The sequence below is a fragment of the Botryllus schlosseri genome, chromosome 9 (assembly GCF_051294905.1).
Source record: "Botryllus schlosseri isolate E-star chromosome 9, Bs_hap1, whole genome shotgun sequence".
Classification (NCBI taxonomy): Eukaryota; Metazoa; Chordata; class Ascidiacea; order Stolidobranchia; family Styelidae; genus Botryllus; species Botryllus schlosseri.
In genome coordinates, this window is record NC_137244.1 from 14,450,440 (window position 1) to 14,473,721 (window position 23,282).

General features: G+C 42.2%; 1 protein-coding gene across 2 annotated transcripts in view; it reads right to left on the minus strand.

The window, feature by feature from the left end:
• Window positions 1–23,072, minus strand: part of LOC145447167 (cytoplasmic dynein 1 heavy chain 1-like) — a 58,804-nt gene extending 35,732 nt beyond the window's left edge. For both annotated transcript variants that reach the window (XM_080325581.1, XM_080325580.1), the window contains exons 1-33: window positions 22,870–23,072; window positions 22,644–22,792; window positions 21,294–21,375; window positions 21,055–21,228; window positions 19,670–19,925; window positions 18,149–18,335; window positions 17,684–17,787; window positions 17,503–17,622; window positions 17,030–17,140; window positions 16,874–16,965; window positions 16,291–16,420; window positions 15,658–15,899; window positions 15,085–15,157; window positions 14,536–14,716; window positions 14,016–14,116; window positions 13,507–13,626; window positions 13,352–13,441; window positions 12,647–12,791; window positions 12,203–12,382; window positions 12,000–12,136; window positions 11,273–11,455; window positions 10,801–10,875; window positions 10,619–10,741; window positions 9,345–9,446; window positions 4,311–4,481; window positions 4,084–4,230; window positions 3,772–3,971; window positions 2,677–2,878; window positions 2,291–2,515; window positions 1,221–1,430; window positions 642–788; window positions 374–574; window positions 48–187 (exon numbers count right to left, since the gene is read on the minus strand). In XM_080325581.1, the coding sequence (XP_080181707.1) occupies window positions 48–187; window positions 374–574; window positions 642–788; window positions 1,221–1,430; window positions 2,291–2,515; window positions 2,677–2,878; window positions 3,772–3,971; window positions 4,084–4,230; window positions 4,311–4,481; window positions 9,345–9,446; window positions 10,619–10,741; window positions 10,801–10,875; window positions 11,273–11,455; window positions 12,000–12,136; window positions 12,203–12,382; window positions 12,647–12,791; window positions 13,352–13,441; window positions 13,507–13,626; window positions 14,016–14,116; window positions 14,536–14,716; window positions 15,085–15,157; window positions 15,658–15,899; window positions 16,291–16,420; window positions 16,874–16,965; window positions 17,030–17,140; window positions 17,503–17,622; window positions 17,684–17,787; window positions 18,149–18,335; window positions 19,670–19,925; window positions 21,055–21,228; window positions 21,294–21,375; window positions 22,644–22,792; window positions 22,870–22,949 (4,880 nt within the window). In that variant the 5' untranslated portion in view covers window positions 22,950–23,072. The remainder of the gene's footprint in view (window positions 1–47; window positions 188–373; window positions 575–641; window positions 789–1,220; window positions 1,431–2,290; window positions 2,516–2,676; window positions 2,879–3,771; window positions 3,972–4,083; window positions 4,231–4,310; window positions 4,482–9,344; window positions 9,447–10,618; window positions 10,742–10,800; window positions 10,876–11,272; window positions 11,456–11,999; window positions 12,137–12,202; window positions 12,383–12,646; window positions 12,792–13,351; window positions 13,442–13,506; window positions 13,627–14,015; window positions 14,117–14,535; window positions 14,717–15,084; window positions 15,158–15,657; window positions 15,900–16,290; window positions 16,421–16,873; window positions 16,966–17,029; window positions 17,141–17,502; window positions 17,623–17,683; window positions 17,788–18,148; window positions 18,336–19,669; window positions 19,926–21,054; window positions 21,229–21,293; window positions 21,376–22,643; window positions 22,793–22,869) is intronic.
• Between the last annotated feature and the right edge of the window lie 210 nt (window positions 23,073–23,282).

Here is a 23,282-nt window from a genome sequence, read left to right on the forward strand (position 1 = left end):
ACCATTTTAGCACAAACTAATCGAAAAAAAGTAAACTGAACACAAACCTTGGAAACGAAGCTCTTTCTCTCTCGAGATATTCGCCGAGAGCTTTCTGAATCTTTCCGAGCAGGTCGGCCAACCTTTCCAACGATCTTTGCACCCCGGGGATGTTCATCACGTCAAGAACCAGCGGCGACCGGGTCACCTACAAAAAAATTGCCAATGGACAGGGGGCCACGTATGGACATGGGGGCAGATATACTCATTGTCCATTTACCAAACTTGGCAAGTTGATTAACAAGCTGATTACTAAGAAAACCACTGGATCACAGGAATGACTCGCCATTGTTTCGCGAGAGATTCTGATTTTAAAGTAAATCAACAAACACACCTTCTTCATGAGCTGCAAAAACTCGGATGAGATGGACGCAAAGCGTTGCGACTCCATCGGCAGCAAGTGCGGTATATCCGCACTGCCCGTAAATATCCCTTCCAGATAAACCCATCTCCGCTGCACGTCGATCCACACGTCAAACAGCGCAGCTATCCTGTTCAGTTTCTCCTCCCAAGAGCTAGCCTCCTCCTCAAACACCTGAGAACAAGTCGGTTGCAATTAGCAGAACGAGTCTTTTCAGGACAATTACAAAGCCTTCACTCGCCTTGTAGTAGGGGCTGAGCTTCATGGCGGACACAGAGTTGGTGTGGTCCTTGACCTTGTTGAAGAGGTCGTCCCAGCCCCGGATGATGCGGCACTTGTTCTGGTAGTTGATCAGGTCCAGCTCGTATGCCTGCCACTCCTCGCGTACCTGGTCGGAATTAAATATTGTATATTTAAAGGCGAATGAATGAGCGTCTTTTGATAAAAATGACTTGGAATGAAATGATATGAATTGAATTTGATGAATGTTTGGCACTACAGTCTACGACAGTGGGTCTGAAACATTGTTTCGACACATCGCCTCCATTTTAAGCTCGACATGCCTTTATCGCATCCCCCTTAAACGCCAGAGTGCGAGTAGTTGGTTTGTGACTTATACTTTAATAGTTCTACTAATATTTGCATATAACTATGTTGAATGAAAAATTGTTTGAGGATGCCCACTTTGAGAGCTTTGTTGAACGCCCTTTTGGCATCTATCATGTTGAATTTGAACTCCCCACCACAACGCATAAGACATATATTGGAGTCGGCCTATCGTTGTATCGTGAATTGCCACCACCAAACATTTCTTCCTTACCTGAGTAAGGTACTGCTCCAAAGCCATTTCTCCTTGCGCGACCGAAAGAACGTCCCTCACAAGATTTTCATTTCGCAGCAGGTCCACATCCCAAACCTGTCCCAGGGTCAGGTCGGTCAGGACCCATGTCACGCGCAGCTGACGCATGAGCCGCTTCCAATGTCGTTCTTTCACGGACGACCCCTTGAGTTCCACGACCATCCAGTTCACCTGAGACGAGATTGTTCGTTACGAATCATATATCAAAACAGCCAAGTGCGCAGATTTCAACATCCGTACGGTGACAGTTGTAAACGAAGTGAATAACTTTGTTACCGGCTATAACAGACTAACATATTTGGGTTAAACTGTGAATTTGTTTCACACCCTCCTGAATCTGGAAGTATCAGTTGTTGCTAGATGGTATATTTAAATACCGGTACACCATTATGGTGCTCGAACACTGCAACATTATTAATATTATCTGCTGTGAAGTATATGTAAATAATCCTCTATTTTTATGATATAACTAATTTTTACTCATTCATATCGCATACTTTACATATATCACAAACGAACAGATTTAACATTTTCAAATCCAAATATAGAATTTCTTTTGAATGATGTAATAATCCAAGCCACAATCTTATGACTGATATAACTTTAAATCATAAAAATTATAACCTATCGCTGGATTCCTTGCCCAAGTACAAATCCAATTAAAAAAACATTGCAAAACAGAATTGAAATGTCAAAATATGGACATGCTACGCGACCATCAAATTAATAATGCATTTACACATCATGACGAATTAGCTACTATACAGATGAAATGTAGGCAGCCTGGTGCGACATGTTTTGATTGATATGCGAGCTCCTAGCAAGGTTTCAGGGTTCCAGCAGCGTGACGAAATTACTTGCAACAATTCACGCTCATCAAGTAATAAGGGGCATATAAATTCAGTTACATCAACCCTCCCACTACTCTATTCAAATCATTAAAATTGCTAATCATTTCAGATTCCAGCACTCAGATTATTTTATATAGACTCTAATTGCAATCACTCTGATGGCAATTTGGAATAGCGTACCTTGATGAATCCCTTCACGGCGTTGCAAATATGCTCGTAGGCCGCGTATTGCCGCAACCTCGCCGGAAACTTCTTCAGCTGTTCCGAAAACGATTCCAGCGCCTGCCGCAGCTTGCGTGGCTGCACTGACAGCCACTGCTGCTCCTTGGCTTGCTCGACCTGGTCCCACACTTTGGACAGCTCGTTCCACACCTCCTTCAAGTCGTTCATCTCTTCGACGGCCACCTGCCAAGAGCAAAAGTGTTGAGAAACCAAACCAAAGTAGCTACGTCACATGTTCATAGTTCAAAGTAGCTTATGTCCCCACGCAAAATGTACGACTAATGTGTACGAATAGCACTAAACGTGATGTAATGATTCAAGCTTGAACCGTGTGTAAGCACTACCTGCACTCTCTCCTCTGTGGGGCTGACGACACCGGCGTCGGCCAGTTCGAGAGCTTCCTTGGCCTTGACAAGGTTGCCACGGTCGTCTTGCAGCCTCTGGAACTTGCCTTCAAAGATGGTGATCGAGCGCAAGGCCTCCTCAGGACGCAGATGACCGGCAACGGGCTTGCCGCGGTCCCAGTCCGAAAGCAGCTCGCCAGTCCTACAGAGAAAATGTATTGGCCGTCCATTTCAGGATAACCGACATGACATGGTTTTTATTCAAGGTCCAGCCTGTCCTCTTAGAAATGTATGACGGCTATGTGTTGTTTCTATACCAAAAGATATACGAAGTCTTGTATTTTATGCATCTAACATCGATTCCCAACGCACTGGTTCAAACCCTTCGTCAGCCAAAAAAGTGAAGTATTCAAGGCCTACTTCTTTGCCTACAAAACTGAGAGTTCACTGTGAAGTAAATGCAGAGGTCTAAAATATCAATCGCTCGAGGAAGCAACACAAGTAGGGCTGGGCAAAATCGAGTACCTGAGTGATTCGATTCTGAATCACGTGAAATGCTTCGAGTCGAGTCGAGTAATCGAGTATCATCCATTATGACCTAACAACATAATGTAATATGTCTAATTTCAAATATGTACCTTTTATTCGACCACAAAGACTATAATTCCTGTTATCCATCACATTAAAGATACTTTGGTATTTTTTCGACCATGCTGATTTCATTGCACTTGGTGACAATGTTGTGCGATGATCATGACTTCGCAAATGCGTTATTTCTAATACCGTTCGTAGCTTTGTACTATATGTTTCGTATGCTACGATACGGCCAATCAAGGATCCAAGGCTTCAACAGTGAAAATTAGTATCGAAACTATAATTCTCGTTGATAAATTAGCTTTCAGTAGCGAGGAGAGTATAATTTCAGTACTCGAAAAAATCGTATTTTACTACTCGACTCGAATCATTAAAATTAATACTCGATTCAGATTCGAGTACTCGAATCATTGTGCCCAGCCCTAAACACAAGTAGGTAAACTCCACTTGACTACTTCTAAAAAGTAAAGTACATCAGTACTGCAGGACGAATACACATACCGTTGTTCAACGGCCCTGTCTTCCGACACAATTTTCATTTGCAGGCTGGCGACCTGGGTCTGAATGGAGCCCGCCTTGCGTTTCATGATGTCCGTGAATGCCATCCATTCGCCTTCGATGTTGTCGATGTAAAGCCAGGAAGACGGGAACTGGAAGCGGTGCTTCTCCAGGAGCTTCTGCCCTTCGCGGTACATCTCCACCTGGAAACATCGAAACGGGAGATCACACATCGACAAGGCTGCAACGATTCCGGAAGGCAACGCATTTATAACTCCAAATTCAGCCAATAAAGCTGATCACGAAGAAGTCTACCTGTCTCTCCCATCCTTTCACATTGCGCTTCAACGCCTGTACGTTGGTAATCACGGCCACGGCATCCGAGGTGTTCGCGGTGTCTATGGAAGACTGCTCCAATTCGGTGCGGGAACGCGTGATCTGTCCGTGGAACTTGCTCATCTCCTACAAAACAAAGGCGAAAACATTAGCTTCACAAAAGCCCTCAATTTTCTCTCGAGAACGCGACTCTCAATCTTTTGTACCTGTCCAATCAGCTGGCCGAATTTCGACAGCACTTCCTTATGCCAAGAGTCGTACTTGAGGTTGACCTTTGACTGCACTTTGGCGTACTCGATCACGACGGGACCAAAGGTCCGTTTTGTCTCGGAGGTGTCAAAGGTAGCGCGGCGTCTCCGAATCTCCACCAGCAAAGCCTTGGGTAAAACAAGAAAATAATTCAAGAACAAATTTGTGGTACGGAATTTCAACACAGCTTTCAAATGTTCTTTCGTTTATATACTATGAGTAAATAGATGTTATGATGACCGTATTTCAAGAGAATAATAATTTTGAAGCTCTATTCAAGTTTTTGATTAGTTATATTGATTGCTTCAGATGTCAAGAAAATAAACCCTCCGCTTTTAATAAAAAATGAAAAAAACTTTTGTTCCAGTGAGCATTTGGCGAGCTACCGTGCGGACGTGTCTGATTACGCTCACGGGACCGACAATCAAAGGCGTGTTCTCTATCAAGAACTGTTAGAGTATGTCTCGCTCAGGAAAGGTCGTATTGAATGAGGAAGAAATGATAAAGAAGATATTGCCTTCGCTGCTAGAAAAGCTAACAGGAGAGATCAACAACATGCTGCAAAAAAACCAAGATCGGCTGTTAGAGGAGATTGCCACCATCAAGAGCAATACCTCCGAGATATCTGCTAAAATGGACAAACTTAATACGAGACTAGATGTGCTAGAAGAACAGGTTCAGAAGAACCTAACAGATGTGGAAGCCAATCGAGAAAGTATCGAGACTGCATTTAGTCGCATTGACGAGCTCGACCGCATATCTCGCCTCGATTTACTAGAATTTCAAGGCATTGTGAAGAAAGAAAACGAGGATACAAAGAAAGTTGTCATGGACATCTGTAAAGCGATCGGGGTAAGTCTGGATGAAGAGGACCTATCATTATGCTATCGTAAACCTCTCCGAGATGCTACAAAAACATCCCCTATCATGGTGAAATTCTTGGATCGAACTATCCGAGATGAGATCTACTTTGCAAGATTGAAACTTCGCGACGTTTCGAGCGCAAAGTTGGAAAATTGCAGCTCAATCTTCATCGCGGAAAATCTCACCGAGAGGACCCACAAGTTATTGTATGACGCCCGTCAACTGAAAAAGAAGCAAAAATTTGATTTCCTTTGGACCAGACATGGGAAGATCTGGGCAAAAAAGAACGTTGACTCATCAGCATTTCTAATCGAAAAACATAGTGATCTAAAGAAGATCCTGTGAGTAACTATTCTCCCTCACCCAATCTATTCATAGTAAGCGCATTATTTTTCATTCTTTCATTCATTATTATGCCTTTGCCCCACTATTCCTTTGATCTTGCTAGTAGGCGACATGACAAACACAATATCAATGCCACGGACTGTTTGCAACCTCAATCAGACCTCCATGAAGGTGCTGATTTGTCCCCAGAAAGCTTCAACTTTAACAATGTCAAGAAATGTGAATATGTTTGCCTAGATAAATTGACTCATATCTTATCGGGATCCTCCAACCCAGATCGATTCACAATATCTCACTTTAATATGAGATCCCTCCAGAAGAACCATGATGATCTTTCTGAAATTATAACGTCACTGAATAGTATGCCTACGCTCATCGCTATTTCTGAGACCAAACTCAAATCTGATCCGACTTCTAATATAGCATTGGATGGATATACGTTCCTGCACTCACCGACCCGTTCCAATGCGGGCGGGGTAGGCCTCTATATCAAATCTAATCTGCGATTCACTGTGCTTACGGCCTATAATCTTGCGTATCTAGACTGTGAGCAGCTATGGGTCAATTTGGAAGATATCCAGCATAACAGGTCCCTAATCATTGCGATCATATATAGACACCCTAGATCTAGCGTGGATGATGTCACCGAATTCACAGAAGAAATGAATCGAGCCTTGTGTAAAATTAACGAAAAGTCGAACGATTGTTTCATCATTGGAGATTTTAATGTTAACCTCAAAGCAAAAAATAGCCCGACTGCGAACCGATATATCAATATGTTACGATGCTGTAACTTCGTACCATTAATTTCCCAACCGACTAGGTATTCGGACAGTTCTAGTACTCTTCTTGACCATATTTACACGAATTTAACCACCCGGGAAATCCAACCGTGTGTGTGCTCATATGTAATATCTGACCACTTGCCTGTTTTTGCGATAGTTGATTTGAGAACTAGCAAATGCAAACCCTTGCGTTATTATAAACGTGACCTCGATGGTATCGATCCTTCCCGTCTAGCAACCGAATCTGAATATGTGTTCTCTAGATTATTTGACAAACCCTTAACCTTGAGCAATTTTGAAGCATACTTCGATGCTTTCAAGAATGCCATTGACGAGTTATTGAACAGTCATGCTCCTCCGATAACACTCAGCAGGCGCGACCGTAAATTACTCCGCAAACCTTGGATATCGAAAGGTATTCTGATCTCTATCAGACGGCGTAACACAATGCATTATCCTCTTTTTGTTAAGGGCAATGCTGAGCAGAAAATTTTTTATAAAACTTACTCGAATAAGTTAACTCGTATCAAAAAAAGGGCTAAGGAAAACTATTTCTTGAAAGCTTTCGTAGAGAATAGAAATAATCCGAAAAGGAAGTGGAAAATGATCAACAGTATCATTCATAGGGATTCTAAAACCTCGAGTAAGCAATTGAGTATCACTGATTCGACTGGCGAGATGATGATTACCCCGGGTGAGATTGCTGAATCGTTTAATGACTATTTTTGCACGTTAGGTCCATCGCTAGCGCGCGAATTGCCATCGCCGACTGAGCGCCAGTCATTTGCCTCGACTTCATCGAAATCCATTTATTTGAGATCCACATCGCAAAGCGAAATTGTACAGACTATAGCTGGCCTTCGCAGCAATAAGGCTAACGGTGTAGACGGCATCCCTGCAGCTTTTCTGAAATTAATTTGTCCGTACATCTCTCCACTAGTTTGCAAGATATTCAACTTCTGTATAAATAATGGAATCTTTCCGAACCCCCTAAAAATAGCGAGAGTAGTCCCAATCTTCAAGCAAGGAGATGACACCAACAGAAGTAACTACAGACCAATCTCTATACTACCAACCATGGCTAAAGTGTTCGAAAAGCTAGTCCATATGAGGTTGGTGGATTTCCTTGATAAAAGAAGAAATTCTGTCGAAACAGCAATTTGGTTTCCGGGAAGGATTCAATACCTCCCAGGCAATTCTCGATGTGACGGAGAAATACTATAAGGTAATTGAGCAAAACAAAGTGGCATGCAGTATATTCCTTGATCTCAAGAAAGCGTTTGATACCGTTGATCATGACATCCTTCTTGCCAAGTTATCGGCCTGCGGTATCAGGGGTGTCGCCAATGACCTTTTCAGATCTTACTTGAGCAATAGATCTCAATGTGTCGATATCGGTGGCATTAACTCGTCGCCTGGCGCCATACGATGCGGTGTCCCTCAAGGGTCTGTTCTTGGTCCGACATTGTTCTTGATATATATCAACGACCTAGCTAAATCCACATCGATGGAAACCACCCTATTTGCTGATGACACGCACCTCTTCGCCTCGTCAGATTACGTTGATGAGCTCAATGCGAAGCTTAATAGAGAAATGACTTTGATATCCAAATGGATGATGTGTAATAAATTAACGCTGAATGCTGCCAAAACCCAGATTATATTCATTAGTAACGTCATAAGTACTAAAGAATATCGCACTGTTAGTGTAATGGTAAATGATAAGATGATAAACCCTACTAGGGTTGCAAAATATCTTGGCATATTCATTGATGGCGATCTATCCTGGAAGGACCAAACCCAGAAGCTAGCGGTTAAACTCTCCCGTGGTGTTGGCATCTTACGGCGCCTTAGACATCTAGTTCCGAAGACGGTGCTCCGAGAAGTGTATTTTGCAATGGTTCACAGTCACTTGCAATATGGAATTTTGAGTTGGGGCTTCTGCAACAAAAGTACTTTGCATCCAATACAGGTGATTCAAAACAACGCCATTCGTGCCCTTACGGGGTCATTTCGATGTAATCTTGGGAAGTCGTATCGGGAGTGGAGAATATTGAGAGTTGAAGAAATTAAATATCTGGAAGTAGCTAAATTCATGTATCGTTTTCACAATAAACAGCTTGCCTTTAGTTTGGAGGATGAATTACAACTATCAACATCCACCCATAGTCACAATACCAGATTTTCAGCCGCACCAAATTATCGCCACAATTTAGTAAGGAAGGAATTCTGCAAACGATCTCTTTTGATAGCCGGTCCTATCATCTGGAATAATGTACCCATTACAATTCGTGAACGAAGCTTCAACGGTTTAAAAAAATCACTGATAGACTATTTGCTGGACCCTTCTAATCAACCTATTGGTCTGTAATTGATGCACTGTTGTTGTTGTTGCTGTTCGAACATGGCTTTCTTATGTGTATGTTGTTCGTCTATACCGATCTCTTTTATTTTTGTGTTTTTGAAATTTATCATTGTGTTCGTCTGTCTCGTGAGTTATAATTTGTATGCTCTATAGGGAAGGGATTGACTAGATGACTTCTCGGTCGTATCGTCCCTTCCCTGTCCATACCGATTATTTGAATGTTTCAAATTTTCCTGGTGAGACGAATTTAATAAATGATCTATCTATGCGCAAACCACTATGACAAGCTGCTACATATGAACATCCAAACTATAGCATTTCTGTAAATTAAGATATTGGAAAATAACGATTGTCAAAAAGCAATTCTTCCTTGACATCAACAAAACAGCATAAATTATGGTGTTATCGGATTTTATATCTAACAGAGTTGAAAGTTGATATGCAGAACAAATTCCAAATGAAGATATTGCAGTCTCCTTAACGCACACTGCATTTATCAGGCAGCGTTGACAGATGTCAACGTTAGTCATGTAGGGAATTCAAGGGCACGGCCACAATTATGGAATATCCTGAAATGAAGTCACCGCAGAGACCAGAGCACGGGAGCGCGTACAAACAATAAATTCATGTACCTGCCAGCATTGGATATCGTTGCCCAGCTTGTCGTACATGAGCTCGGGCTGCATGTCCCAAAGACTCTGGTACTGCAACCATTCCTCCACGTAGCCCGACACCTGTCGAAGCAAAGAGTCAGTTCAGTGTCCGCAGCAAAAAAAAACATCGCGAGCACCGACTGGAAGTGGTCAGTAACAAATCACTTGTTCGTTTTCAGAGTAGATTTTTGTCTATGCGCACTAGGGCTGTTCAAAAATAACTTTTTTTTCTGGATTCCAGCCATCCAATTGTCAGGTTACCCTAAAAAACGCCGCACACCAAATTTGGTTCAATTCTAACAAGTATAGGGCTCCGCAAATCCAATTAAAATTTTTAATATAAACAGGAAAATTAAAAAAAAAAAATTTTCAATGGAGTTTTTCGTTGATAATCCTCGGATTATCCACCAATCAAGGATAATCCGAAGAATATCAACGAAAAATCCAATAACTCCGCTTCTACTAGTTGGAATTGAGCCAAATTTGGTTTGCATCGTCTCTGAAGACAGCTCAACAATTTCATGGGGTTGGCAGAAAAATTTGAAATTTTTTTTTTCAATTTTCCTGTTCGAATTAAAAATTTTAATTGGATCTGCGGAGCCCTATACTTGTTAGAATTGAACCAAATTTGGTGTGCGGCGTTTTTTTTGGGTAACCTGACAATTTAATGACTGAATGGCTGGAATCCAGAAAAAAAAGCTATTTTTCAACAGTCCTAATGTGCACTCGTTACGATTTTTCACTACTTGAACTTCCACTTCAGCAATGTTTGAAGCCTGGACAAATTTGTACCACTTTTACAAGAAAAACTTGCACATCAAATCTTGCAACACAGCCTCTGTATTACTGAAACATGATGCAACTATAACCAGTGGTGCCCGTGTAAACACAGGCGATTTCGGGAGCTATCCCCCCTGCTCGCAGGTTCAACATGTCTTGCAAATCGTTATTAGTAGAAATATATGCCACCACTGATACTTGCACTCGTGTATCATCACAACTGTCCTCTGCGCATCGCTGATATCGCAAGATCAGAGGCCTTCAGTAATAAAGTACTTCTACATTCTCTGAGCACTCCAGTTGGTTTTGCTTACTTCATTGAAATTCATTACTTGCACCACCTTCATTCACTCTGGTAAAAATTTGATATGGTACTTTTGGTTCAACTTGGCCACCATCGATAAAAACTTTGACCACCTATGCACGCAAACTGATCGTGGAATTTACCACAACCGTTGAAACAAAATACTTACATCAGCGTGAAGAGCTTCGATGGCGTCGTAGCATTTCTGCAAGGTGACGGTGCCGGAAGGCGTCTTCATCAAGCATTTTCTGTAGTACATATCCACGTCGGTCAGGCCAGCGTCCAGTCCGACCTAGTGAGACACCGCGAATGAATATGGTGCACAACAACATCGGTATATCGATTGCAAACCTGATATCGGCTGCTCAAAATCCGCGGAAGCCTCTGAATGACATCACACCACTCTTGCAGTTCGTTGATCAATTCCTGCATGTGACAAGAAGGCGAAATTTACTGCGATTTACACAAATGTGGCATACGGGCAAAATAGTGAGGTATTGAAGTTAGGCGAGGCACTACAAATGTCAAGTTATTTATGCTAGGGTAAGGGACATGGTCATATTTCATAGGGTTTGATGTTAGGGGTCGGGTTAGCTTATGTCACTATTAGGATAGGGGGATATGAGCTAGGTTTGGGTTATGGAGTTTAGCTTGAATTGTAGTTAAGCTAAGCAACAACGGGTTAAGTTAGGGCTAGTGTAAGATTTTCTCAAATTAGGCCTTTTAGTTGATAGATAGAGAGGTTGGCAACAGAACAGTTTGACTAAAACGGGTCAGGCCATAGAGACGCAGATACGGACACTCGGGTGCTGGCACAACTCACCGTTCTGAGGTTGTTGATTTTCGGATGCATGTAAATCACTTGGTTCATGACCCGGAGCTCGAACAACAGCTTTGCAATTTTCGGATCGCCGCTCAGCTTTGCCACCACTTTTCCACTCCCGTCACCGGCTCCGTCTTCAGACACAGACTCTTCTCTCTTACTCTCTTTCTTGCCTACCAGCGCCTGTGCAGCAAGACATACTCGTAACATTGTGACTTTTCCAACAGAGATAATATCTAATCGAATATTCCTCTATATGGATCATATTGTCTGTACCGTTATACAGATAGCTAGGTACACACTAATATGATTGTGTAGGTGTTTTCGGGTGTAAATTTACATACTCCATTGGTTGGTTCCTAACGTTCCGGTTGACGAAGGATTAATCACCCTTCATAAAATTGTTGGTGCTGGTTCTCGAAATCCAGAACTGGTTTGAAAATGTTAAATCCGCTCAATTTCGCACGGTAGAAAACTGTATACATCAATAGCTGGTTCGTGATACAGAACTTGAATATTGCCTTCATCACATCATCCACTGCAACATTACATTTATCACACATCGAAGACTTTTTGTATTCCTCTGCCTCTTATCAAGAGTGTTTTAGTGTGTTGATAACTCTGTATAGAGGAATTCGAGTTATAATAACGGCATTGTTGCAACGGATGCTGAGATGAAAGCGACTGTATTTTACATACAAAATTAAAATAAAGCACAGCCAATGACCTGATTCCAGGCTTGCAGCCCAGCCTCTAGTCTAGCCGCCAGCTTCTCTTCCACTTTTTCATCCAACCTCTTCACCCAGAACGTCAAATTGGAGTACGAATGCAGGTTGAGATCGTCGACGTACTTTTGAATGCGGCCTGAAAAAGCAGACCATGTTCACAAATTCACTGGCCGCATCATTACCATTAATCCACAGCGCCCACCTATGATCTCGCCGAAGACTTGGTGGTTAAAGTTGCAAGTCTCGAGGCTGAGGACTTCGGCCGAGATGCGATCGTCGATCGCGATCAGGTCATCGATTTTCTCTTGGAATCCGAACACGGAGTCGGCAAACTTTTGTACGAACGGGTCTAGCTTGTAGGATTCCCACACCAGCTGTATCCCTGGTAAGTAATATCGGGTTCGAAAATGTATCTAGCAATGCATGCGCTGCGGTCAAACAGATATATTTTCTACCAAAGGATGCATGAAAAAGAAGACCTGTCGCTATTCAAGTAGAAGCAGAAGTAAAAGAAAAAATTCTACTCAATTACAAGTGGCAGTAGCTTCAAGTAGAATTGGTACTTCAGAACGACCATGAAAAGCAGCCTCGATCCTTTTAAAGCATGACATCATTTCAAGCCCCTAAAATCCAAGGGTTAGCAAACCTTCGGATATGATAGCTTGCAGTTCTCTCCGCAAAGACGCCATCAAAGTCGAAACCGGCGGACGTTCGTCAATCTTTTGCAGCACGCTCTGGTACGTCCTCACGGATTCCATCAGCGATATCGCAAACGGGTAGAGCTGATTCGCCTGTTGAAAGCAATGCATCTCTGAATCCCATGAGCAGCGGTAATTATTACCAAATGAGAATATAAGATCCCGGATCACCATGTCGCAAAAGGTCAGTGAATGGCTCGGTATCGTCGATCTGAAAAGGCGACTAACGCTGTCATTACTTAGGCTGGGGAAAATGAGAGAACCTGACATATTCCGTTCCGCATCTAGTAAGATTCTGTCCCTAGTAAGATTCTGTCCAAGTACCACTCAAATACAGTTAATCAATTGCGAAGTTCAAATTCGAACTTCGCACAACGAACATGAAAATAATGGCAGTTACACAGTTAAAGTATTTTCAAATTTGGTAATCGAATGGATTGATATCTATACAAAAATGTCGTTTCTATATACATGCACATGCACAAGCACAGCCTCATGCTAGCTTGCAACAATGCAATGAAGTTAATAGAGTTTCCTGGGCTGCTATGGGGGGTAATGATAAATCCTTTTGGTAAGATGTCTTAATGCCTGAATAAACAGACTCTTACTACCTAAAATCATCGCAATCGGTACTCGTCAGTGTCATTACCAACCTGGTGAGCTTTGTTCACGATAGCCAACGGGACGCGAAATCCAAGCCATTTCAGATTCCTCACTTCCTTGGACAGAGATATGATTTCCGTCTGAAATGAAACATCGACCAGATTCGAAAACCAGTCGGAAGAAGAGGGCAGGTGAAAAACCAGACCTGGAAGTTGACTTTCAGCCGGAGCACTTTCAGAGCCTCGCCACCCGGCAGACGACGACTGCTACGGGTCGGTTCGATAGCAAAAATCTGCCCGATTACTCCGAGATTCCTTTGTGTCACCTGGCGAAAAGATTTTAAGGATTGAGAGTGACACTTTCAATACAGAAAGGAAAAAAGCTGTCAAGTCGAGTAACAATAAATTCAAAAGCAGTGCGTAAAAGCCCCGGTGAGCTAAATTTTAAAGTCACTTGGTTTGAACGTTTCAAATTTCGCCTGACGGACGGTTGTTTAGAAAGGACAGATTTCCTTTATCACAACCACATAAGTTTCTGAATTGTCACACGCGACTTTTTCAAGTACATAACAAAATCCGGACAAAGATTTGCCTTAATTTCATGACAAACGACAATTACCTTTCAAAAACCACATTAACAAATTTTCATGCCAACCAGGGTTTCTCAATATTATTCCGAGCTAGTAATTGACCGTACATGATCCAAATCACTCACCCTCCGTGACCAATCATCAAACAGCGGCTTGGTGTCCAGCTTAGTCCTGAACTGATCGCCGTCAGACTTCAGTTTCTGTCCCTCCATGTGATTTTCCCATCCTGAAAGAGACAATTCGGACTTGACAAGACTACAGTGGCTCAATAACAAAGTTTAGAGTACATTTTGCCTACCTCCTGTACTTCTCTAGTGGTTATGCTTTCAGACTATTTTCACTTCTACACTTTCAATTTTGAAAAGTAGCAAGTAATTTTGGGTCAAGTGACGAGTGAAATTGTCATAAAAACCATAGTAGCCTAACTGATATATTCAAAATATGCGCGTATTCGTAGTTTCATTGGTCAGTTTCTGTCGTAATTTTGACAGGTCTTTCAAAGCTCTACTACTTTTAATTGATTACATGTATTAATAGTGACCACTTTGATCACCTTTGTATAAGACGACTCATTAAATGCGAGCCAAGCATGTCTAGCATGAATACAGAGCAATAAAACAGGTAGAGTATATAAAGAACCGGTACCTTTTCCGAGTACGTCCTCAACACGGTGCATGTACGCCGAGAGCTGCCTTTCGATCTGCCTGGCCCAGATGATGGAACCGGACACTGGCGGTAAATCCAATCCGCGAGACATCTTCGCACACTTGCTGGAACCGTACTGAACCTTGAACTTCTCGTGCAGCGATTCGATATCATCTTTCACCTTAAATTGACATTGTGGTGATAACACAACAAAAAATTACGTACAATGCTTTAATCTCTATTACATCGAGCAATGTCATGCCAAAACACCTTCCGGATAGTACAAAATTCTATAACAACGCTTTCATTTATGCTGATTGTTAATTAGGTGGAAATATATCCCATATTGCTTGCGAAAAAGAAAAAAAATTAGTCCACGAAACTGGAGTCGCATTTAGAAGTGAGTGTGGGAACAGTGTCAGATTCTGTACTATTCACAAGGGACGAAATCTCCAAGTGTCACCGAGTCCACAACCAGATCGGAGCCCGTGTCAACCTCTACTGCATAATTACACCAGTTGATGTGACATCACAAAAGCAAAATCTTACTCTCTGAATAAGCTGCGTCTGATACTCTCTGATGGCTCCGCGGATATGCGGGCGAACGAACAGCGCGTTGAATCTGGAAAAGAGAAGCCGTGAGATATCGCAACGGCGGATGACAGACGTCTCTCAGACTTGTACTAACTACCAATCTCGTTTCTGCAAGTAGTTCTAGTTCTACCAAGAGATTTTCAACAGCGAGTAGTTCAAGTTGCGGTTCGAAAAAAAAAACTTGGCTGCGGAACTAGAAAACATGTGTCACCGTTCGACGTGAATCGTAATACCAGTGTTCTTGCAGCCATTTCTACTTCAAGAGTCCTCGCTATTGATACTGGATAGCCAGGGGGTGGGATTCGGAGTTTTTAGGGCTCTCATTTCAAACTTGAAATCTCGTCTTTTTAAAATACCTGTTCAATTCCGATCAAATGAAAATCAACGAGTTGCCTCAGAATTGAGTCTAGTTAGTTGTGTTTTATTCAAGGTCGTTAGATCTAGTTTTAATTGCGAGTGCGAGTTTTTGAAAGCGAGCAGTTACGTATTTTGCAAACCCAGTAGTTTGCACGAGTCTGAGGTCTGTACCTAGAGAATATCCGGAACATTTCGTTGGCGTTCTTCGCGGTCCCCAGCTGGTCGCGGAGTCTCGCAGTGATGCGAGTCTCCACGCGGTCGATACGCTCATCGTAGCGTTTGATAGCCGCTTCCCAGGCGTCGGTGCCTTCCTTGCCGACGTCGAGACCGTCGACTTCTTTGACGTTCTCGTAAGCCAGGTTCACCTCTTCGATGGCGTTGGCGTCAGCGGCTTCCAAGACTACGGCGTTGGGCTGAATCAGCAATTTTCTCGTGTCACAGAAATAGGAAACACGGAAGAAAATTGTGTTTTCAAGTAGAACACAAGTAGAATTCGCCAGAGGCTGTAAACTTCTTCTCAATTATAAGTAGAAGTGTCAATTTTCAAGACGTGTCAAAACTACCCAAGTTTAAGTACAAAATGATATGATAAAGCTGAAGAGACGGACGGGCAACACAGGAGAAGTTTTAGACCTGGATTGATACGCCTTATTTGGGATTTGAAAAATTCAATTCAATCTACTCAAAAACATGATCACTCGCAAAATCTCCATATCGGCCACAAATCCAAGGGTTGGAGAAGAGAATTTCTTTTCGCATACGAAAGCACGATTGCGAAAAGCAAAACGTAATTTTAACACCCACCCCTTTGCCGTCCGCTTCCTCCTCCTCGGGCGTGGCAGCCTGTTGTTGCTGAACTGTAGGTCTCAGAACGCGAATGATCACGTTACGGAGCTGCTCGTGTTGTCTACGGAACTTTCTCATCGCCTCCAGTCTAAATGACGACAAACAAGAGGATTATCGCTGCTGGTTCGTCTGCTTGCAGAATGCGACTGGTAAGCATTTCGAATTCTGACGACACAAAAATTTAAAATATAAAGATTCGGCAGGGTGTAAATGACCATGACCACTGTAGTCGAAATATACCGCGAATACCACAAACAACACAATGATTTATCCTTCAGTCTCGAGATGACAAACTCCATAACAGGAAAGACTTTCCCACACCACCGTTTACATACGCTAGTAAATGCCACTGAATGCATATCGAGCATCTGGGCGACCAAGCACTAAAAGTCAGCTACTATTTGTATAATACTTTATTGAATAAAAATGGTGGACATCCAGCAAGGCATGAAAGCTACCAGGATCTTAATTTATCTTCATAGTCTGCTTGCTATTGGCGCAACGAAATGTGTAATATGTTAATTCAGAAATCGGTTCGCACCTGGACTGCAACTTCTTGTGGGCCGGCGTGATTCTCCAAACCATCTTCAGGTTCTCGTCTCTCTTCTTCTTCACAATGTCCCTCATCAAGCCCTTGCGTAACAACGTTTCAACTCTACGTAATCGACGACGGTACCGGTCACCCCGGGACACCCACCTGGACTTTCTCATACTCTTCGTCCCAGGTCGTAAACACTTCAAAAGCGAAAGTGATCACCTTCTCAAACTCGTCGTGCGAGATATGCATCAATCGTCTTGTGCCCAGCACCTAGAAAACCATGCACGCCGCTTGGAACGACAATCGATTGGTGGTAGCATCAGGATCATTTTCACAAAACAAGGGCACCAATACGACTAACACTGTACGACTAATAATTCGCGGTAATAGCTGATGCCAAGATTAAATTTTGCAACAAGACTGAAATATGTTGAACGAATTTGAGACTAAGTATATTAGGCTACTCGATTTCATTCACAAGCTCAACCAAGAGAGTCGCGGCATGGCAGTACAACCATGTCTGTAGCACAATGACCATAGACTGCAGACATGGATTAGGTCGTTCTTGGCACAGCAAATTATAAGCAGCTGACCAAGCTCGATAACCTAAATAAAATAAAATACACACATACCTTCAACATTTGTCCCATCAAGTCCCTTGAAATAGCCTCGATAAGCCGCAAGGCCCGCTGTATCGGATACTGCTGACAGCTACGTATCTTACGCATGTGAGAGAAAATCGCAGTCAGGGCCTGCAATAAAACAAGGCTGTTATTTGCAGAATTTGTAGAACGGAGCACGTCCGTCACTTACACTGCGAATTCTTTCCAATTCGGTAGCGGACAACAGGTCGTTCAGGGGAAAGTCTTTCATCAACGGGTTGTAGTCGTTGACTTTGGCAAGGGCCTGCTTCAAGCCTGCGGTTCAAAACAGGACTTTAGATTGAAGATTCAAACCCAAACGCATTAATCTAAATCCATATTTTAACCCGAATGTGTCCAAGTTCGAATCCTGCAATAACTCCAATTTATTCAAGTCACATGAAAGTTGAATTTTTTCACGAAATCCGTGTCCAAGGATGAATGCAAATAGAGGTGAAAAATTATTGAAAGTCCATACATATCTGACGAGTTTATATGCCGCAAAAACATCAAGGACAAAAATAAAGAGCTTCCTATACCTAGTTCTATGACCAAAACCTCCAAATTTTTCTCAAATCCTTATCTATGCTCGCCTCTCGGCACACAGCTTGCAATTACCACGTCGAATATTTCTTACCGGTGTCGGTATCAAAGCTGACAGTCGCGTGAAATCGCTTTCCGTGCTTGAGAATTTCCAACGTCATGGTGACCTCGGGTGATTCCCGGATGTCTTGAATGCGCAACAGGGCGCGTTCCAGGTTCAGCCAAAAGTTGATCTCTTGCAGAGCGGTCCCGGAAGACGGGTCACGGTCTAACTTCGTCACCTGTTTTCAAGACACAGGTAACTTAGTTGCGGCAAGCTGGCTACTGGTTAGTCGAAATGGGGAATATCACAGCCAATTCATATCGAACGAAACGTATACAAACAGAGATCGAATCTCTATATTTAATGTTCCTCTAAGAACCGAAACAAGTACCGTACGAGCGGGTCAGGGTTGTAATGACTCAAGTCATGACTCGACTCGAGTCACAATTTTCTGATGACTCGACTTGACCCAAGTCATATGACCCGAGACCCAGACGACCAAGACCGACATTTCAGTGTAATTTCGAATAATAATAAAGTAACTATTGGGATTTTGTCTATTGGTACTGGTACTTGAAAATGCGACCAGAAACTGCTAAAAGTGAGGAAAATTAGTATATTATAAATGCGAACCATTCGATATCACCAAACAAAGTTATAAATAGTGGTTTAACAAGACTTTAACTGGAAACTGAGCAGTCAATACAATGACTTGGACTCAGACTCGAGTCATAATACCATGACTCGGACTTGACCCTCTGCTCGCTGACTTGAACTAGGTCGTGAATTGAAAATGACTCGACTTGACTCGAGTCAAAACTATAAAAGTGAGATTGACTTCTGACTCTGAGCCTTGCGACTTGGTTACAACCCTGGAGTGGGTAACTCAAAATAGTGGCGTCTCGGAATGAGCATGTGCTGCGTACATGTAATTGCATTGTGTATGTGTATATGAGCCGTTGCTTCAAGTTTCAGTGGATTGCTTCGCAAAAGTTAGTTAACATTGCTAGTCGTGAGACGCCGATTCACTTGGAATTATGTCATTCAATTTTCAAAACGACACGACTTGATATGTTGTAATCAAAAAGGATTCAAATCCATCTCGAACCAGTGATTCGTGTTGTCCATTTTGCCCACTAATGTTGGGTGGAAATGATGGAAATGAAAACGGATACCGTAACGTAAATTTTACTCGGAAGTATGTGATTGTGAAGCAAACGGATATAATTGCACAACATGATCACTTTTGTACAAGACCCGCACCTCTACATTCAAACGCGAATTTTCTGGACAACGCGAGTTGCTAATGTGGGCCCAATATTTTTTTGCAATTCCGCAAACGATCAAGTGTCTTATAAACACGAATAGATTTTTCAAGAGCCAGTGTCGACATTTTACACAGTGTCATACCCTACAAAGCAAGTTACTCACTCATTACTCATTCATGAATATTTCATATATGAACACTTTGAACCAGAACCACACACCAGTAGGCAGATACAGATGGTTTGCGATCCGTTGATCGTACTACAAAGTCAAGTAGCTCTCGAACACAATCGCGTCGCAACGCACCTTCTGAATCTCTCTGATCCAACGGTTAACGCCGTTTTGAAGTTGATTCAAGTACGTCGAATCTTCCACTTTGTCGCCAAAATCCTGGACGCGGGCCCGTCGATTTTGAGACTGGCAGGACTTGATCATGGACAGCACGGTGGGGTGGATGGCCAGCGAAATTTCCGGGATGTCGATGTTCTGCTGCAGATGCAGGAGGCCCATCTCCAGCTCGGCGATTTTCTTTTCCACAGACGGCGCCATTTTGTCACCCTCCCTGCATAAATATTGCCGGTGTATCATTATTTTGAAAATAGCCCAGAGCAGTGGTTTTAAACCACCGGTCCGACTCAACTTTTATCTCTAATATATAACAATTTTACATCTCAATTGCAAAATGCAAGGAGTTTGATGCTTGTCCAATAATTAGATAACTGAAAGCATAAAATTTTACATCGATTCAGAAATTTCGAACAAATTTTCTTCATTCGTCTCTTTTACCATTTGCCATCTTCAAACTGTTTATAGAAACACTTTTTTTGACAGTAAAATAATAGAGGCTAGAAAAAAGCATAGTCCCATCCTTCAAAAGGAACTAAACAATCAAAATGGAGTTATGGGTTTTTCAAAGACTTCGCCTGGCAGATACTTCAATAGAACCACGTAAAAAATATTTCTCGGAATCTTAACAGTCACGAAGCTCCAAAACACAGCTGTAGTACAGCGTTGGACACACTTGGAGTCATCATTGACATGAAATGATTATGTTTAAATTAAGAATTTCCATTCAAGAAGTAGCCGCATAAAAAGTTCTCGAGTTTCGCATTAAACATTGTAAAAGATGTGCCGTTTCAAAAGCGCCTGGCAAGCAGCGGTTGCTTTACCAAGCAGGCAATTGAGGTGAAATGACAATGACCTGCAACAACTTCCGAAATCCACTCCAAGACTCTACCAAATGAGGTACAACGTCAATTAGTCACTTCACAGTGCGAGTGACTCATGTCGAAAGTGAATTTCCGAGTTCAGGTCATGTTCAACCCACTGATTTGCAACTCTACTTGGGTGATAGGGCCTATCAAAAGTCTCTCATTCATAACATACAAATTTCCTCACTCTTAATTGTAGCTGGCCCTATTTTTCAAGTGCCAGCACTGATAGACGAAATAGCAATTATGTGATAACTGTACATTGTACAATTCTTCAAAGTTGCAACGAAATGCAAGTCTTAGCCATCAGACTGTTGATTCATACATCTTGGTCGAGTCATGCGCAATGACTCGAGTACAAGTCGAGACACTACACACACTGACTCAAGTGGAGTCATTTTCCGTATTTCAAGAAAACGACTCAAAGCAAGTCAATCACCAAAAAATCGTGACTCTAGTCATTACAATCTTGTTGATTACCTGTCAATTTTTCCACTCTCCCTGATGTAGGACTTGAAAAAAGGCGCGACCGCACAGCTTACAAGCGAATGGAGAGTCTCGTAAGGGGAATCCTCGGTCAGCGTGATGGCGCGGATCTGTTGCGCTATCGGCTTGTCCGCTTCCACGACCATGCCTCTCTTTATCAACGCGAGTCTAAATGAATAAATGCACCGTTAATAACAACGGACTCTTCAGAATCGACGTTCTGGAATCCTGACCCTGTAGCTTTCCCGTTGCTGTAGTGCACATCGACAGAGATGTTATAGGTAGCCTCGTGATCCTCGGAGTCTTCGGAATCATCTGAATTGCATCATACATTGATGATTAGATGTTTGACGCTGTCTATTGAATTTAAATCATTTCACGATGGAGATGTGATGGAGCAGTAAGGTTATCGAATCAGCGACTAAATGTTGACAAACATTCTTAATGCAGTAGCAGCAATATAGCTTTGTGGCCAGTGTCAGATTTTTTTCAACTTGGCAATTTCAATCGAAAGCTACTTCCAAACAGCTCTGGCTCCCTCTCTCTCCTATCTGTTATGGTACAATGTCACATCTCGTGACTTATCGCTGGTATAGAACATAGCGCATATAGTATATTGACTCAGGATATGAGACTCATGCACGCTACAACTTACTGCTTAAATTACCTAAATTACTAACAATCTGTACAATATATCTGGAAAAGGCAGTTGTTGTCGTCTATTGAACTACCAGTCAAGAACTACACATGACGTTCGCGTCAGCTACTGCCAGTTAAGCATTTTGTAAGAGTCTATCCGTAGACCACAGACTTGCCGTATACTATCGTAGACTAACGGTCAGCTCCTCCCATCGCACAGACGCATACTACAGTCAGACCACTGAATGGGAGGTTCCAGTGCACAGTACACTACAAAAAAAAATTTGACAAATTTGGTCTCAAAATTAGACAAATTTGGTCTCAAATTTAAGAAATGAGGATGATTTGGTCTCATTTTACCACCCACTCACCATAAATGCTATTTTCGACTCAGACAACCATATATATATTGATCTGAATAGTACATGTGAGTAGTAAGTGGCATGTACCTTGATAACTATATCTAGTGAATATCTTGTAAACTCCTTAGTACAGTATCATCCCATCACTGCAAATTCTGGTCTCTCATGCTTCCCCTTCGCTCAGACCCTAGCATTGCAAAGGATGCCCCCAAAGCACCCCTACTATTTTCGATCAATTCCGGTCTTACTTTTAAGACAGAAAGTACTTGGTAAGACTAATTTGTCTTTAAGACTTTCTGCTAAAAAATCGATTTGAGACCAAACTTGTCTAATTTTTTTTTGTAGTGTAGTCTTAATACTATTTATTTTTTGGATCAGTATGGAAGCAGCTCTTGACTAAAACAGCTTTGTAAAAAATCTGTGGGTTGCCACAGCATAACGCTTTTGGGAAGTATTATGAATATCCAAACAATCTTGCTTTTGAAAACTCCACATATTTTTCATGCAGTTTGAAGCAAAGGGTGGATCATGCATGTATATATTGCTACTGCACAAAAAGAATATTCAATTGGTACCAGTTACCTTTATGAGAGATTCTTTCAATCATCAAAGATCTGACTTGCGAGTCGCCCAAGAACTTTGCTATCGACTCTTTGACGATTCGATCTTCAAAGGATGACTTCAACGTTGTAGGAACATTGATTCCATCTTCAAGCAATAGCGGTACAAGCCTGAAAAACATCAGAAATTCCGGCTCATTAGCATGAAATCAATATTATCTATGGTACTGCTTCACATCTCGACTTACTTGGTTATGTAGTCAACTAGCAACGCAGGTTCAGCTATTTCTTGTGCCTCGGTACTACCACCTTGACTCGATTCAGACATTGTCACGTCTTACTTTGTACCTAATCTTTCGACAAGCACGAATACTCTTTCCCAACTGCAACTGAGATAGCGATTAGCAACAAATAAGATACAATCTAATCTGAAATTGGTGAATAATGGTAAGGAATTGATTGATGAATCTTATTCAAGGTTACGGGCGGTGCGCAATACGTAAAGAGGCGACGGGTGTGACATGAACTGATAAGGATGCCGACATTAATTATTTCGTGCAAACTGCCAGTTGCAGCGGCAGAGTCCAGCCAGACACCAATCATTAGCGAGAGAACGCCCCAGCTGATTGGCATCGGGGTGACTATAAATTGGCAATGTCGG